The 18,699-nt window shown below is 38.6% G+C and overlaps 1 protein-coding gene across 5 annotated transcripts in view; it reads right to left on the bottom strand.

Annotated features, from left to right (window-relative positions):
- Positions 1–5,633: 5,633 nt before the first annotated feature.
- LOC137254047 (uncharacterized) overlaps positions 5,634–18,699 on the bottom strand; it is an 876,523-nt gene continuing 863,457 nt past the window's right edge. For 4 of the 5 annotated variants that reach the window (XM_067791726.1, XM_067791728.1, XM_067791725.1 and 1 more), the window contains 2 exons: positions 11,318–11,640; positions 5,634–8,605 (listed from right to left, as the gene is read on the bottom strand). In XM_067791726.1, the coding sequence (XP_067647827.1) occupies positions 8,240–8,605; positions 11,318–11,640 (689 nt within the window). In that variant the 3' untranslated portion in view covers positions 5,634–8,239. The remainder of the gene's footprint in view (positions 8,606–11,317; positions 11,641–18,699) is intronic. The other variant, XM_067791729.1, reaches the window with a different exon arrangement.

Raw genomic sequence — 18,699 nt, forward strand, 5'->3', positions numbered from 1 at the left:
CCATATTGTACAAACGCATTCTAGAGTCACCCCTGGTCCACGTTTATGGCGATATCCCAAAAAGGCGTCCACCCATAGAACTAAGGCCCACTGCCTTTTAAAACACTTATTAACACCTTTCGTTTTATACCCATATTGTACAAACGTATTCTAGAGTCAACCCTGGTCCACATTTATAACGATATTCCGAAAAGGCGTCCACCTATAGAACTAAGGCCCACTCCCTTTTAAAATACTCATTAACACCTTTCATTTGATACCCATATCGTACAAACAAATTCTAGAGTCACCCCTGTTTCACCTTTATGGCGATATCTCAAAAAGGCGTCCACATATAGAACTAAGGCCCACGCCCTCTTAAAATACTCATTAACACCTTTCATTTAATACTCATATCGTACAAACAAATTCTAGAGTCACCCTGGTCCATCTTTATGGCGATATCTCGAAAAGGCATCCATCTAGAGAACTTAGGCCGACGCCCTTTTAAAATACTCATTAATACCTATCATTTGATACCCATCTCGTACAAAACAAATTCTAGTCACCCCTGGTCCACCTTTATGGCGATATCTCGAAAAGGCGTCCACATATAGAACTAAGGCCCACGCCCTCTTAAAATACTCATTAACACCTTTCATTTGATACTCATATCGTACAAACAAATTCTAGAGTTACCCCTGGTCCATCTTTATGGCGATATCTCGAAAAGGCGTCCACATATAGAACTAAGGCCAACTCCTTTTTAAAATACTCATTAACACCTTTCATTTGATACCCATATCGTACAAAAAAATTCTAGAGTCACCCCGGGCCCACCTTTATGACGATATCTCGAAAAGGCATCCACCTATAGAACTAAGGCCCACTCCCTTTTAAAATACTCATTAATACCTTTCATTTGATACCCATATCGTACAAACAAATTCTAGAGTCACCCCTGATCTATCTTTATGGCGATATCTTGAAAAGGCGTCCACCTATAGAACTAAGGACCACGCCCTTTTAAAATACTCATTAACACCTTTCATTTGATACCCATATCGTGCAAACAAATTCTAGAGTCACCCCTGGTCCACCTTTATGGCGATATCTCGAAAAGGCGTCCACCTATAGGACTAAGGCCCACTCCCTTATAAAATACTCATTAACACCTTTGATTTGGTACCCATATCGTACAAACAAATTCTAGAGTCACCCATGGTCCACCTTTATGGCGATATCTCGAAAAGGCTTCCACCTGTAGAACTATGGCCCACTCCCTTTTAAAATACTCTTTAATACCTTCCATTTGATACACATGTCATACAAACACATTCCAGGGTTACCCCAGGTTCTTTTTACAACATGGTGATTTTCCCTTACTTTGTCTCCACAGCTGTCAACTGAGTATGTAATGTTCGGTTACACCCGAACTTAGCCTTCCTTACTTGTTTTTAATAAAATAGAAACATTTGAGAGGATAGAAATTGAAAAGTTGTTTTTCTCGGCACACCCTAAAGCACATATGTACATACATATGTACCCGTTATCAGAAATCCTGCGCGCAAGCGGGAAAATACAAATACGAAATATGCACAAACTTTTCTCTGATTTTCGAAAGAAAGAAGACCGACATGTATTTCATAAACTGTTATAGTTGCAAACATCATCAACGCAAAAACAATCAACATATTGATGCAACTAAATTTACGCATTCCTTAAATAATTTTATGCGCTCTAACATGTACATTGTACATGTATACATATGTATGTATGTATGTTCATACGTGTTTTCGCGAAGCGTCTGCTGGCTTCAGACTTAAGGGCCCATTACTGATACTTAGCATAGACTTGACTTGACTTGGCGTAAACTTGGAAATTTAGCACCGATTATACTCCACTTAAGCGCCAAATACACGACACGAACATTTCCGCGAACATTCCGCAATCTTGTTCGCAGCTTTGGCCATGCACCATACGAACTTTTGGCCGAACATTAGTTCTCTTTCAGACAGCGATTAATACGAACCAATTGTGCTGCAGCAATATTGCTCGCTGTGGCAATTAAAGTCGCATAATCATTATTCTTTTTAATTCTATTACAATAATCTTTGCTTTTTACTTGCCACAATGATGGCAAAGATTTATACATTTCAATAAATTCACCTAGAAATTTTTTATTGTCCATTTTACTTAATATCAATTATCCAAGTCGTTCGGAAGCTGTAGGTCGTGTTTCCACGAAGTGTCTGCTGGCTTGAGTCTTAAGCTAGCACACTCCCGTTTCTCGGAACCGGACGCATCTTTAAATTTTCTTTTGCGGTATTAAATTGCCAATAAACGTAATATCAATTATCCAAGTCGTTCGGAAGCTGTAGGTCGTGTTTTCACGAAGTGTCTGCTCGCTTAAGTCTTAAGCTAGCAGACACTCCCGTTTCTCGGAACCGGACGCAGCTTTAAATTGTTTTTGCGGTATTAAATTGCCAATAAATGTAATATCAATTATCCAAGTCGTTCGGTAGCTGTAGGTCGTGTGATCACGAAGTGTCTGCTGGCTTGAGTCTTAAGCTAGCAGACACTCCCGTTTCTCGGAACCGGACGCAGCTTTAAATTTTTTTTGCGGTATTAAATTGCCAATAAATGTAATATCAATTATCCAAGTCGTTCGGAAGTCGTAGGTCGTGTTTTCACGAAGTGTCTGCTGGCTTGAGTCTTAAGCTAGCAGACACTCCCGTTTCTCGGAACCGGACGCAGCTTTAAATTTTTTTTGCGGTATTAAATTGCCAATAAATGTAATATCAATTATCCAAGTCGTTCGGAAGTCGTAGGTCGTGTTTTCACGATGTGTCTGCTGGTTTGAGTCTTAAGCTAGCAGATACTCCCGTTTCTCGGAACCGGACGCAGCTTTAAATTTTTTTTGCGGTATTAAATTGCCAATAAATGTAATATCAATTATCCAAGTTGTTCGGAAGTCGTAGGTCGTGTTTTCACGAAGTGTCTGTTGGCTTGAGTCTTAAGCTAGCAGATACTCCCGTTTCTCGGAACCGGACGCAGCTTTAAATTTTTTTTGCGGTATTAAATTGCCAATAAATGTAATATCAATTATCCCAGTCGTTCGGAAGTCGTAGGTCGTGTTTTCACGAAGTGTCTGCTGGCTTGAGTCTTAAGCTAGCAGATACTCCCGTTTCTCGGAACCGGACGCAGCTTTAAATTTTTTTTGCAGTATTAAATTGCCAATAAATGTAATATCAATTATCTAAGTCTTTCGGAAGTCGTAGGTCGTGTTTTCACGAAGTGTCTGCTGGTTTGAGTCTTAAGCTAGCAGACACTCCCGTTTCTCGGAACCGGACGCAGCTTTAAATTTTTTTTGCGGTATTAAATTGCGAATAAATGTAATATCAATTATCCCAGTCGTTCGGAAGTCGTAGGTCGTGTTTTCACGAAGTGTCTGCTGGCTTGAGTCTTAAGCTAGCAGACACTCCCGTTTCTCGGAACCGGACGCAGCTTTAAATTTTGTTTGCGGTATGAAATTGCCAATAAATGTAATATCAATTATCCAAGTCGTTCGGAAGTCGTAGGTCGTGTTTTCACGAAGTGTCTGCTGGCTTGAGTCTTAAGCTAGCAGACACTCCCGTTTCTCGGAACCGGACGCAGCTTTAAATTTTTTTTGCGGTATTAAATTGCCAATAAATGTAATATCAATTATCCAAGTCGTTCGGAAGTCGTAGGTCGTGTTTTCACGAAGTGTCTGCTGGCTTGAGTCTTAAGCTAGCAGACACTCCCGTTTCTCGGAACCGGAGGCAGCTTTAAATTTTTTTTCTGGTACTAAATTGCCAATAAATGTAATATCAATTATCCAAGTCGTTCGGAAGCTGTAGGTCGTGTTTTCACGAAGTGTCTGCTGGCTTGAGTCTTAAGCTAGCAGATACTCCCGTTTCTCGGAACCGGACGCAGCTTTAAATTTTTTTTGCGGTATTAAATTGCCAATAAATGTAATATCAATTATCTAAGTCGTTCGGAAGTCGTAGGTCGTGTTTTCACGAAGTGTCTGCTGGCTTGAGTCTTAAGCTAGCAGACACTCCCGTTTCTCGGAACCGGACGCAGCTTTAAATTTTTTTTGCGGTATTAAATTGCGAATAAATGTAATATCAATTATCCCAGTCGTTCGGAAGTCGTAGGTCGTGTTTTCACGAAGTGTCTGCTGGCTTGAGTCTTAAGCTAGCAGACACTCCCGTTTCTCGGAACCGGACGCAGCTTTAAATTTTTTTTGCGGTATTAAATTGCCAATAAATGTAATATCAATTATCCAAGTCGTTCGGAAGTCGTAGGTCGTGTTTTCACAAAGTGTCTGCTGGCTTGAGTCTTAAGCGAGCAGATACTCCCGTTTCTCGGAACCGGACGCAGCTTTAAATTTTGTTTGCGGTATTAAATTGCCAATAAATGTAATATCAATTAGCCAAGTCGCTGGGAAGTCGTAGGTCGTGTTTTCACGAAGTGTCTGCTGGCTTGAGTCTTAAGCTAGCAGACACTCCCGTTTCTCGGAACCGGACGCAGCTTAAAATTTTTTTTGCGGTATTAAATTGCCAATAAATGTAATATCAATTATCCAAGTCGTTCGGAAGTCGTAGGTCGTGTTTTCACGAAGTGTCTGCTGGCTTGAGTCTTAAGCTAGCAGACACTCCCGTTTCTCGGAACCGGAGGCAGCTTTAAATTTTTTTTTCTGGTACTAAATTGCCAATAAATGTAATATCAATTATCCAAGTCGTTCGGAAGCTGTAGGTCGTGTTTTCACGAAGTGTCTGCTGGCTTGAGTCTTAAGCTAGCAGACACTCCCGTTTCTGGGAACCGGACGCAGCTTTAAATATTTTTTGCGGTATTAAATTGCCAATAAATGTAATATCAATTATCCAAGTCGTTCGGAAGCTGTAGGTCGTATTTTCACGAAGTGTCTGCTGGCTTGAGTCTTAAGCTAGCAGACACTCCCGTTTCTCGGAACCGGACGCAGCTTTAAATTTTTTTTTTGCGGTACAGAAGCTATATATGCCAAAGTTATAACATTTTAGGTCTGTTTAAAAATTTAACTTGAATTTCCCTAAAGATTTCCGTAATATGGCCATTAGTGATGTTTGTGTGTGTGTGCTAATTTGAGCGATCAGCTGTTACTTGCGCTACTTGGTAAAGTTTACAATGGTCAAATGCCATATTGAAATCAGTATAATCGGTGTGAAGATTTTCTCCATTAGAAATATGAGCTATGAATTCTAGTACATTTGTAATGGTAGATTTGTCTTTACACAATCCGTATTGTGGTTCTGCAATCAAAGTAGAAGTGGAAAATATTAGCTGATTGGTAATGAAAGGCTGTTTCAATTTCTAGTAACAGTAAGGGGTCTTCACTGCCCAGCCAATAAAGTCAATGTGCCAGCTGAAGGTATAGAATATCTTTTTTTATTTCGCTCCAATCTAATGTACATACCCTATATACATTCATTGTAAACAATTTATTAAATTTTTATTTTTTCTTGTGATTCTAATAAGTAAACTACAAACACAAATTAATTACATACATTCAATACTTAATTGCTAATTTATAAATATTTATATTTTGTTGTTGTTGCATGTCCTTTAAGAACTTGTAAATGCATCAATTTAATAGCGTAAAATTTTTCTGCGTTAATTTTAAATAATTTTCATAAGTTGTATACATATATTTGAAATTTTATTAAATCAGTATATTTAACTACATACTAAATATGTATGTGTGTATTTATATATGCATTATTATAACCTTTTCATGCATATATCTACTATTTCTCAAACATTCCTTACTTAACTTGTAAATATTTATTTCATATCTTGAGGCTGGTTTTTGCCACAGCGACGCACCACTAAATATTTAGGCTAAATATCACCAACGATTAAATCGTTACATCTTAACAGACTTACACACTAAATTACTTTGTAATATATAATAAATACTAATATACATATGTGTGTGTGTATGCACTTATGTATAAATTTAATTAATCGTTGATTGTGTTTAATAAAAAAAACTAGAACATAGCACAGTGCAACAATTAGGGACCGCGCATGCGCAAAGACATCAAATTAGGATGAAGACATTCAAGATGTGGCTTTTTGAAATCTATGTTTACGGATCTTATGTCGTCAGACATGCTTAACAACGGTGGGGGTGGGAGTAGCAGAGGGAGCATTATTCCATGTATGAGAATGGAATAGGAAAGCAACAAAAAGATAGAGTTTAGCTTACATAAAAATACAATATGCGGCTGAACAGCAACCCATAAATGACTCCCATCATCCCTCCTTACCACCAAGAACAATAACTATATATGGCGTAGCACTGGAACGTCTAGCAGCCAAATCATAGGCTGCAACCCTCATGTCCTGAGATGGATGTATACCATTATATCTTATGGGTCGATGGCATGGGCATTGAGAACAACTCGATTGACAACGATACAAGCGCAAAAAAAACTCCAACTACTGCGGTGTGTATGCGTTCCGGGGGCAATGCGTACATGTTCCACAAAAGCGTTAGAGGCAACGCCTAAGCCTGCTACACGTAGCGATAGAGAAGTAGACCAAGCGAACCCATCGCCCCAGCGGGTTAAGGGGTTAGAATATACCCGCGGTAGGTATGCCTATTGTAAGAGGCGACTAAAATACCAGATTAAAGTGGTTGTGTAGCGCAACAGTTTCAGGTTGCTAGCGCAATATATAGCTTCTCCAAACCCAATTGTCAACCTCACCTATCCGTGGCGAATCCTGTTTCATTAACAGCCGAGGCTCTGGCGACCCCGAACTCCTCATGGATATAGGGGGTGGGACGGCGGTATGGCCAAAAAGGTCGCATGTGGTCATAACAAATCGTTCCCCAGATGGTCGGGCTTGGTACCGGAACGTACCGGATCTGCATCCGGCAAAGGACCATCATATCGATAACACTGTCCAAGGCCTTCGGGGAGTGTCCTTATCGCTACAACAACAACAAGCGAACCCAACTGAATATTACAAAGAAGGGAAGAACCCAATCGCTTAACTTGAGGGAGATGATATTTTCAAGAAGGTAGCCTTCCAGAAAAGATTTAAAGTAGAATAGGGAGATAAGATAACATGTACTGCAGCTAGAATAAAAAGTATTCAACTACAACCTACAATAAATCAAATTGTACTCAGATGACTCTTAAACGGACTTACGCTGGGGTCTCTGGATCATGAGTCAGAATATCAGTGCCTCAGCGAGAGTACCCGAGCATCTTTCAAGCGAATGTAAACGCCATAAGTCAGTGTGTTGAGTTGAACCAACAACGTGGATACTCCAATGAAACTTTTGCAAAAGCTAAGCGGTCGATTGAAAACATGCCATTTAAAGCCGTTGTGTTCAAAGTTGGGTGTTGACGCAACGTAAAAGTCGAATGTGTTTGCGCCTTTTTGACTGGAGAAGGTAACGATCGAGCACGTTATATGCTCGTGCTATTAGAAGTGGCCCAGCTATCAGATCTAGAAACAGCAAGTAACATAGCTCCTAGAAAGCTTCTAGAATTTGGCAAGATGATGGAGCTATTTTATAGCATAATTCCTGATTTTTGACAGAGGTTTCAGTTTAGTCGTTGAGGAAACTTCTAGTAACACACGAATACCTCTCAAAATGTTGCACTGTGGATATGCTATGTCTTAATCTATAACTCCATTAGCGTCTTCTGGACTCTGCGGCACACGGGACTTTCAACTAATTTCCCAGCAGTAACGTGAAATAGCAGAACTCAGTAACTAGTTTCTCGGGTATTGTAGAATTTCACCTCGGTTGCAAGTTAACACGTTTACATATCTGGCAAACGAGGTAAAAGTCTCGTATGCCGCGAAGTGTGAAAGTATGTCAAAAGTTTGAAGAGTCGCAGTGCTTCAACAGTTCAATAAAACCTACAGAGATTATATTAATTTAATGATTTAAGTATTAACAAATTTAAGCTCGTTTAATTTCATTTTGGGCTCTTTAAAATTTAAATAATTTTAACAAAATTTTTACAGTGTTGCCAACCAGCACTGATACTTCTTCTTTTAACTTCTCAATGTAACTATCGCTCTCAAGTATACATGTGTATGAATTTGTGATGGTGCTATTTGTTGTGTATAAACTTAACTATTTTAATATAGCATTTTAAAAACCTTATACACTTTCTTCGCATTGCTCCTTCTCAAACTCCTCAACTACCTTCTCCTGGTCCATCAAATTTCATACATAGTCTGATGGAACTGATGGCGCCACAGTTGTTGTGCTTGTCTCATTAATTGCTGCTAAACGTGGTATGCGCCGTTGTGATGCTTCATTTGGGCCGCCGCCGCCGCCACTGCCTAAACCAATACCACCCATCATATGACCTCCCATGTCTATGTTGCTAACACCAATTCCACCGCAACTTCTGCTACCATCCCAATTGGGTAATGGTTGTGACATAACGGTTAAACCTACAATTTCATAGGCACGTTCATTGCCACTGCCTGGCATGGCTGTTACCGAAAGATCAGAATAATAGGCGCTACTGGGCGCTGAAGACACAACCATGGGAATGTCTTGCTCGTGCTGTTGGAACGTATATTTCTGCAACAAAAAAAGAAAGATAGATAAAACATGAATGATAACTAGGCGCAATATATTGCTTTGTGGTTGTTAAGGTAATGAGTGTGGAGTTTTTGTAGACGGCGCCTAAGAAGTTTGTGTGCTTAGTAATTTGTGCCTAATGCACAAAATTCCTTCTTTTTCTTATAAGAATATGCTAATCTATTTCAAGTTTACTCCTTCCAAGTCATAATAAAAAAATAAATGTAAGGAGCGATAACCTCCGAAGAGATTTTAGGACGAGATGTCATTAAATTTGCGTCGTGCTAATCTTAATTTTTCCTAAAAATTGGCGGGATGGGACCTATATGTGTTATGTCGACTCCGAACGGCATCTGCACGGCAGATGAGTTTTCGCTGATAAGTTTTTCACGGCAGAAATATACTAGGAGTGCTTGCCAAATCACTACCGAGGGTGACCCCGCTTAGAAAAACTTTCTTCTAATTGAAAAAATTTGTTTCTAAAATTTTGATGTTGCTTTGCCCGAAGCGTGAACCCAGGATCTTCGCTGCGGTAGGCAAAGCACGCTACCTCCACACCATGGCGAAGTCATAATAAGTTCTGCTTTTATTCTACTAAATAGGAGGATGGAGAGGTGTATTTGGAAATGGGAAACGCTTTTACACCAGGGAATGGCTCCGGCGATTACTTAGCATGCGGTTCAACCAGGTGTGGTGAGTTAATGTCAGGGCGATAACCTACCAATACCACTATGACAAAATCCGTTTAAGGGATAGCTGGGGGTTTCCATCGGAAGTGTCTGATCACCATGAGGGCCAAGAATCGAGTGACTTGCTGTACAAAGTTTTAAAGCAGCATCATTCCTCGTGGAGCGGGCTGTGCGTTGAACTACAATCCAATGACCCAGAAAATCAGATATTTTTCATGCTTTTAATCGTTTAAAGGCCTACATCACTGCCCAAGAGGTGTGATTGACTTTTGAGGGATCGCATTTTGGATGCCATAATAAATCTCTATGCATGTGATGGTAATGAGTCGCAACGTTGTTTTTATGTTTGGTACACCGTCTGATCTTGTCAATCGAATTTTGCATCACAAATTGACGGGAGAAAGAGCTCGCGAATTTTTTTGGAACCGACGAAACTGAAGCGCCAAAGATGATTGATATCTTATCGAGTTTACCAACACCAGCAGAGAGGTTGCAGCTGCAGTGAGGTTCTCCTCCCATTTGGCACATCTATACACTCTTACCAAAGCTGTAGCTTTGACTAGGAGATTTAGCAGGAATTCCGGAATTCTACTAACTTACGTTCTCTCTTTGGGACATCAGTAGGAATGGAGAGCGCAGTCATAGATCGCTTCGCATATTAGTTGAAGGCAACAGATTTCGCTTTTTTAAAGTTCGGAAGTCACAGGCCAGAATACTGTCTGGTTGGTTTGGCTTGGTCAGGTTCAAGTTGTAGTATCAGTCGCCTGTCTAGCCAGTTTGTGAATCCGCCGCTGTAAAGGGCATCTCCTATCACTGCAGTGAATTTTGTTTCACCGTTTTGTTCTACAAGGTCCTGTTCCCTACCGTCGGCTTAGACGATTTTCAGAGTACCGCAGGTAAAGCATTTACGTTGGGGCGATATCTAATCTGACAATAGGCGAAAGAAGGAATGTAGATATTTGCTAAATTTCGGGGGCGGCGTCGCTTCTTTGAATGGTTCTACCTTGGTGTTGTAGCCCAAAATATTTCTTTTTTAGTCTCATGTATCGCTGCGATACGTTAGTTACGTCCCCCAGCGGGTTAGGGGGTCAGGAAATATCCGCGGTAGGTATGCCTGTCGTAGGAGGCAACTAAAATACCATATTCAAGGTGTTGTGTAGCGCAACCCTTTGAGGTTGCCAGCGCCATATATAGCTTCTCCAAATCCAAATATCAACATCACCTATCCGTGGCGAATACTGTTTCATTAACAGCCGAGGCTCTGGCGACCCCGAACTCCTCATGGATGTAGGGGGTGGGAGGGCGGGATAGCCTAGAAGGTCGCATGTGGTCATAACAAATCGTTCCCGAAATGGCCGGGTTTGGTACCGGAACGTATCGGATCTGCATCCGGCAAAGGACCATCAACATCGGTAACACTCCCCAAGGCCTTCGGGGTGTGTCCTTATCGCTACAGCAAACAACAAAGTTACGCCCTTTCATAAGTTCAGTTATTTCCTTTGTCAGACAGGTGAAGCAGATTTTGTGAATATTGAAATACACCGGAGAGGAGGTCGGCGGCTTGTGCTCTGCATAGGTTCTGTTCGTAAAACAGTCGATGTAGTTGTGAAAAGCAGCTGAAAGATCTCTCTACTATCAACCTCTTAAACTACTCTTGTCAATTTTATTCACACAATGGAAATCGAGGTAAAAGAGAAGCACAGGGATCAGAGGAGAATCTATTTGAGAATGTGATAGACCAATAATACAGATGAGTTTAAAAGACAAGTGCCTTGCCCACTGGCATACTATATAAGCAGCGTCAAATAACAGTGATGAATTGGTCACTTATTAAGACCTGGCGAAAATTGTGAGGGAAGATGATATCGTAGGCTTCTTAGCAGACATACTTCATCTACGGCTCCTATAAATGTATCTATCTTATTTCTGCTTTCCTGCATATCTTGTACTATTTCTTTGCTTACAAATCTCACTTCCCGCTCCCCTAAAATCAAATCATCTAACATATTCCACTTAAACTCACCTCACCACACTGACTGTAGGCCGTATTTTGATAAGACGGATTTGCCGAACGTACCGATTCGCGATCCAATTCTGCATACAGAGCCTCATTAACCGGACTATATGCATCGTCCATGTGAGTATAATGATTTTCGGCGGGCGATGACGATGGTGGTCCAATCTGATCGGGACTGGCAGATGAGCGCCGACTCCAAGACCAAACTCCAGAATTGCTATTTGGACGTCTTCGTATACTATCAGCGGGATGCTTCATAGAGAGGGTGGAACGCCCATTGGAACTACCGTTACGATTGTTACGGCACCACCAGGGTTGTGTGCGACCACCTGCAAAAAAAGGAAAACGAAAAAAACATAAGATTATTTAAAATTTTGTGGTAAAAACCATTTAAGACAAAACTTTTTTTGTTGCTTTACTAAAATTGTGGACAGTGTGAAAAATATGTTTGATGGCTATGCTATGCTTTTTCATAAATCAATGTGCACCTGGCGCTCATGCGCCAACTCTTTATTTGCAGAAGTAACTGCATTGCAATTGCCCTGTGACAACTCTAATTTGTATTGTTTATGGCGTTGGTGTGAATAGAAGTGAGTGTCAGGTTGCGCATGCGCGTTAATGGATTCGATTTAATTTATTTATGTACTTGGAAGGAAATCATATATGTTTATGTATGTACATATGTTTGTGTATATTAAATGAATTATTGGTTTTGCGTGTTTCCACAAAAAAGGTGCTGCTTTGAAATTACAAAAAAACGTTTTGATGCCAGACTCCAGTTCGGCTTGTAAGCATATATAAACGTCATTAAAGCTTAAATTTAAAGTCCCCCAGTCGGAAATATTTTCGCATTCGTTTCGAATTGGTATTTCAATTTGTTATGATATTCGAGAACTGGTATTCCTATTACGATTTCTCTTCGTTGTTGTAGTCGCAGTACAACTTTACTCTCCTTAATCATTGGAAAGTGTCGGTAAAGCAGTGAAAAAGACCAAATTGTCAAAACTGTGCGAGTTCATGTGAGCGTACTACTTATAGGGACTATTTACCTTGTGCATATAACCATTAACATATTTTAGGCCTTTGAGTCAAATCAGCTGTACGCGCAGTGTGCCCCAAATAAGTTTTGCTTGGGGCGAAAGGTGTTAGGCCACTATTACTGAGAGTTCTTCACACCATCTAATACACAGTCTACACGCCTAGCACTTCACTGGCCATGAGACACATACATTGATCTGCATTTTGTTCGTCCAAAGGTTCATTTTATTTGTGTTTTTTTTTTTTTTTAATAAAACATTTGTTGTTGTTTGTTCATATTGTGACGAATATTAGCATCACTAATTGATACTCATATCCGTAAGGTTATTAAATAAAGGCACAACAACATTAAAGCAAGCTACATAAACACATTAGTCACCATTTACACATGTACATACAAGGCAGCAGAGAGATACCATCAGCCGAAGTAGTTGCTCACACATACACACGCATATGCGATAGACTATAAACTACAAATATACATGTACATATATGGCTGGTAACCAGGCATGAAGTTCGCGAAGTTACAAGACCTTAGGAGAAATGGGTGAACGAAGTAACAGAGAGTATAAAAGCAGCGAAAGCTGAGTAGTCAGTATTCAGGTTGATTTAAACACGCTATCAGTTGTGAAGTGAAGTTTAATTGTGAAGTATAAGAAGAAAAGACCATTTTGCAATACAGAATATTGGAGTGATTTATCCAACAGTTTAGCGATTCGAACGTTAGCAGAAGATTGCAAATAAGCGGAATTCCCCAAAATTCATTACAATATATAAAATTTCTTTTGGCGGCCACCGTGGTGTGATGGTAGCGTGCTCCGCCTACCACACCGTATGCCCTGGGTTCGCACCCCGGCAAAGCAACATCAAAATTTTAGAAATAAGGTTTTTCAATTAGAAGAAAATTTTTCTAAGCGGGGTCGCCCCTCGGCAGTGTTTGGCAAGCGCTCCGGGTGTATTTCTGCCATGAAAAGCTCTCAGTGAAAACTCATCTGCCTTGCAGATGCCGTTCGGAGTCGGCATAAAACATGTAGGTCCCGTCCGGCCAATTTGTAGGGAAAATCAAGAGGAGCACGACGCAAATTGGAAGAGAAGCTCGGCCTTAGATCTCTTCGGAGGTTATCGCGCCTTATATTTATTTATTTATTTATATAAAATTTGAATTTAGATTGAAAATAATGCTCAAAAAAATCTAATTTTTATCTTCTCCGCTGCTTTACCGACATTTTCAATGATTTAGGTTTTTTATCAATTTAGGTCATAATTTAGGTAAAATCGCACCGAGACTCATTTTAAATTTATTTAATATATTTTTATAATTATTTAAATTTATATTATCCTCCGCCAATAACATTATGGTTATTTTCTCAAGAAAATTTACTCCGATATGATCACGCGTCCCTGCAACACGATTTAACTTTGGAAACTTCTCTATACTATATATTTTGCCAGAGTGGCCATTATAAAATTTTTTTGAAAAACATATTTGAATGCAATATTTTCCATTTGTTAGCACTGTTCAATCGCCATGGTCTCGTGCTGGCCGAGACACAATGAAGTTTTTCATGTAGATGCGTTCAACACAAGATGTTGCATTTGTAAATGTAAAGGAACTTCAGACGCGGCAATTGAAGTTTATTTCGCCGGCCAATGGTGGTCCGCTAAGAGCACGCTTACACAGCCACCGATTTTGATCGCCCGATACCGGTCGTAATCGTGCGATAAAAATAAACACATGTACATATCTAGATTAGCGTGTGTACATTTCAACCGATCGTCGAATTGTTGTCGGCCGTTGTCGTTTCTCACTGCCAATAAATTCGCGCGTGTTCAATGTTATCGTCCGATAAATTGCGTGCATTTACTGTGAAAAATTAAGTATTTGTGCGGTGCACAGTGTTTCGTGTAGAACAAGCTAGCTGGACAAAAACAAAGTTCTTATTCCAAGAAAAGTGTAATGAGAAATGAAAGAAAACAAACAAAGTAACGCGATTTTTGCTTTTTTTTGATATTTTTGCTAATATATATTGAGTAATTGAAGTAAGATGGCAGGAGTGGAAGTAAAATGCATTGATTAATTTGCGAAATTCTTGTTGAATATTAAGCTTCATATTTCTTTTAAGTGAACACTTTTATATAATTTTTTTGATGGACTCTAAGCTCAAAGGTAAGTAAAATTTTTTAGTAGTAACTCTTTCGCAATTAGAGTATTTTCAATATATTTAACATTCCGTTATTAAGAAGAAAAGGTATTTTTTCTCTATATTTTTGAATTTAGGGACAAAAAAGTTACATACATCCGCGGACATCCGGGCTAAATTTTACATATGTTATAGTCGCAAGTATTCTCTAATAGTCGAAAGAAAAAACCATTGCGATTTCTTTGCACATCTATTTTTAATTTTTTTTTTTTGTAGATATAGTTATCTCTACATATAAAAAAGGATGTATGTACGTACCGGCTCCAACGAGATATTTGAACCTTTAAAGCTGATCTGCAAACGACAAAGCCAATTCCCAGGTACAGGAAACAAATTCGTAGCCATAAAACACACAAAAATAAACGCGCAAGGTCAACAAGAGCACATCAAAAGCAAAAAGGCGAAAATCACTGACTTCAACCTGCCACAATCAACCGCACCAGTCTCCAAGGCATAAAAACAGGTACATACAAAGCAATCCTAATTCAGGTATAACCACACAGGAACGCTACACAAAACAACCGCATTTGGTATCATCTACGCCAATACCTGAATGTAATATAAATACTGCACAACTGATAACAAATCAGAACGATCAACGACACTTAAGATGGCAGCAAAACAATCATCAACTATTCACCCTGTCGGAAAATCAACAACACAAAGCAGTTTAGTTATAACCGTACCAAGAACGGAGCTTTTTGACATTTGGGTTCAACATTCGAAGGAAACTAGATATAAAGAATTATTGAGTTTTGTTTTACTTAGGTACGATTTAAGCGAAGCAGCCGAGTATTCGATAAAAAGTTTAAGCTTACAAATATCGGCATATTCGTCGAAGCTGGATCAAAAGTGGAACACTTCTGGAAGCCATAAGGAGCGATTTTTGAATAAAAACTCGGAGTGGCTTTCGGGTCCAGACTTCACATTTACAATAACGGTGGATTCAAAGTTGCCATCAGACCAACCAACCCCTTCTTCAGGTAACCCCGGCGCCGGAAGACGAAGGAAGGACTTTGTTAGCTGCAGTGAAAAAACCAAACGGCGTCGAGTGGATGACCTCTTGCAATCTAGAAGTCCTGGTGAGTTACTTTATGCGGCAGAAGTATCAACGCGTATGTCCGGCAACAGAAATGTTGCTAATATTATACAAAAATCATAGGAAACCACTCAAATATCCGGAAAAAAGATGACATGTGAGCCAGATGCAAGATGCTTGAGCAATGTAGAAGCTTTAGCATACTACGTAGATAGCAAGTCGACGACTCATGGGTACAAAACGACTCGGAAGTGGAGGTTTATCCATCATTTTATAGTCTAAGAAAAGCTAAGGCAGAATGCTATCCAAATGAAATTGATGTGGGTGAAACACGTGCGGAAATTAAAGTCCAGTCCGTATTAGGTAAAACTGTTGAGCGTTTAGTTTTAGCAAATCAAGAACTTTTTGTTAGTTTATTACCTACAAACTGGACGTATACTTTAATCGGCAAGTAGGGTTACGATGAATGCTCTGGCCATAGCACATATAAGCAAAAGTTTACATGCAGTTCTGACACTGATGAGTTTTTGTTTATATTTTCTTTCGTTCCTCTTCAATAACAGGATGAAAAAGGTAAAATTGTTTGGCAGAATCCTCGACCTTCTTCTATCATGTATTGTCGTCCAATTAAATTTATTTTTTCTAAGGAAACACAAGATTTTATTGTTTTTGAAACGAACAAACTTTTAGAGCAGATAAATGCGTTGTTGCCAACAAAGTACATGCTCGAAGAATACGAAGTTTCCGTAAATCACAATATGCTTCTAACAATGATTGACGGAAAAGTTTGCAAGGTTTTGACTGAAACTTCTTCCGCACAAAAGTGTTATATTTGTGGTGCCACTCCAAAAGATATGAATAATGAGTTACGGGACTTTACGCCTAACCGAGATAATCTTGGTATTGGTTTGTCTACTCTCCATGCATAGATAAGATGTTTTGAATGCTTGCTTCACATAAGTTATCGCCTCGAATTAAAAAAATGGCAGCTTAGGAATGAGGCAGATAAAGAGAGTGTAAAGCTACGTTCCAACGAAATCCAGAATAAATTTAAAAGTGTACTTGGATTGATAGTAGATAAACCAAAACCAGGTTTCGGCAATACCAATGACGGCAACACTGCTCGTAGGTTTTTCGAAAATTCTGAGGCTAGTGCTGAGATTACGGAATTGGATGTAACGCTCATCAAAAAATTCGACACTGCTTCGCGCATTAGCATCTGGGTAAATATAAATATCAAAAGATTTGAAAAATTTGCGGTCGAGACTAAAAACCTATACATAGATCTCTATCCATGGTTTAATATGCCTGTTACAGTTCATAAAATCTTAGTGCATAGTACTGATATTATAAAATCAGCAATTTTACCTATTGGTCAACTTTATGAGGAAGCACAGGAAGCCCGTAACAAAGATTTGAGACGATTCAGGGTTGATAACACATAAAAGCAGTCGCGTGAAGCCATGAATAGAGATCTTATGAATATGTTGCCTATAACATCGGATCCTTTAGTTAACAGTTTTAGGGAGATACCTAAGAAAAAATTTAAAAGTCTGACTTCAGAAGTCTTAAACTTACTGTCCCCCGATAATGTTGAGGAGTCAGTAAATACCCCAGTTGTTTCCAGCTTTCACAGTAATGTTGCTGATGCTCATGACTATTCCACAAGTGACTCATCGAATGAAAGTGATGATAGCGAATAATAACATAATTATAAAAGATAACCTACCCTATAACTTTTTGTTTTACTTTTAAATTTTTTTAATAAGTAATTTTCACATAATTAATTTAGATATTTACATTGTTATTATTATTATTGTAATTCACTTTTACATTCCTGACTGGTACTATAAAATAATTTTGTAAAAATTGTAGTGCCAGGATAAAAGGATAAATACAAAATATGTATGTACATATGTACAGTCACTCACATAAATAAGTAGACACCCCTTTTTGGACAATTCTTACAATTTTCACTTTCGCAAATTTATTTTAACTAATTTCCCATAAGAAAATTTGTCACGATCTATAACAAAAACTAAATTATATTTAAAAAATGTTTGAAAAATTTGACGAATTTTCATAAAAAATTTTAATTTTTTTTTTTGGAATCGTTAGAATTTTTTAGAGTATTGAGATTTGTAGTCCATTCAATTTAAGTACAATAAAGTAATATTCTTAAGTCCTTTAAATTTTTTTGGATCTATGTCACTTATTCACATGAGTTACTGTATATGAAATAAGCAAATATATGCATATGAAGTAAAATTTTGGAAAAAAATAAAAAAAAGAACATATGGCTGAAAAAAATGACGTAGTTGTAATAAATGACTGCATATGAAACGGAAAATCTCATAAAATAATTTTGTCCAGCTAGCTTGTTCTACACGAAACACTGTGCGGTGGACTGAAATTTTTTTTAATTGTGTACAAAACAGGCGCCCTTTATGGGCACATAAAAGCATAAACGCAAGCGTATTTTTGCGAAATGTAAGATAAATAATAGTTTATAAAAACTAAAAAATACGCTTTTATAGCTAACCGAACTAAAAAGTAGAAAATAATTTTCAATTAAAAAGAGTTTATATAACAGTAGTAGAAGGTCAAACAATCATTTATAGTTAATCACCTCAAAATAAAATTATAATAAAATTTAAGTTATTAACAGAATAATTTAATTCAGATTAAAAAGCGTGGGGTGCATTTGACTACATTTCATATCTAGTTGCCAATAGAATGATTGTAACATTCAATGTGCCCGATTCTTCTTTATGGTGCCTTGGTCTAGTGGCCTGCACTAGCTAAAAGTAACTATCTTAAAATGCTTAAAAAGGTGCAACGGAGTTCGGAGCTCTGCATTACCGGGGCTCTCGGCTCCACTCCAGATTCCGTTACATATATACATGGATACATAGATACATAGATAGATACAGGCCAAGCTAATAAAAGCGTGTTAAAAAGGGCTCCGGTATGCTCTTTCGTAGATGTGCCATGCATCCACTTCTATCATTAATAGAGGAATGCGTTTTTCGCATTATGTGCAATGTTTCAAATCTATGGCCATTTGGGGTGGTCATAAGTTCAATTGACCTTATGTCCGTTAACCTTAT

This window comes from Eurosta solidaginis, chromosome 5 (genome assembly GCF_040869045.1).
Source record: "Eurosta solidaginis isolate ZX-2024a chromosome 5, ASM4086904v1, whole genome shotgun sequence".
In the NCBI taxonomy this organism is placed as follows: Eukaryota; Metazoa; Arthropoda; class Insecta; order Diptera; family Tephritidae; genus Eurosta; species Eurosta solidaginis.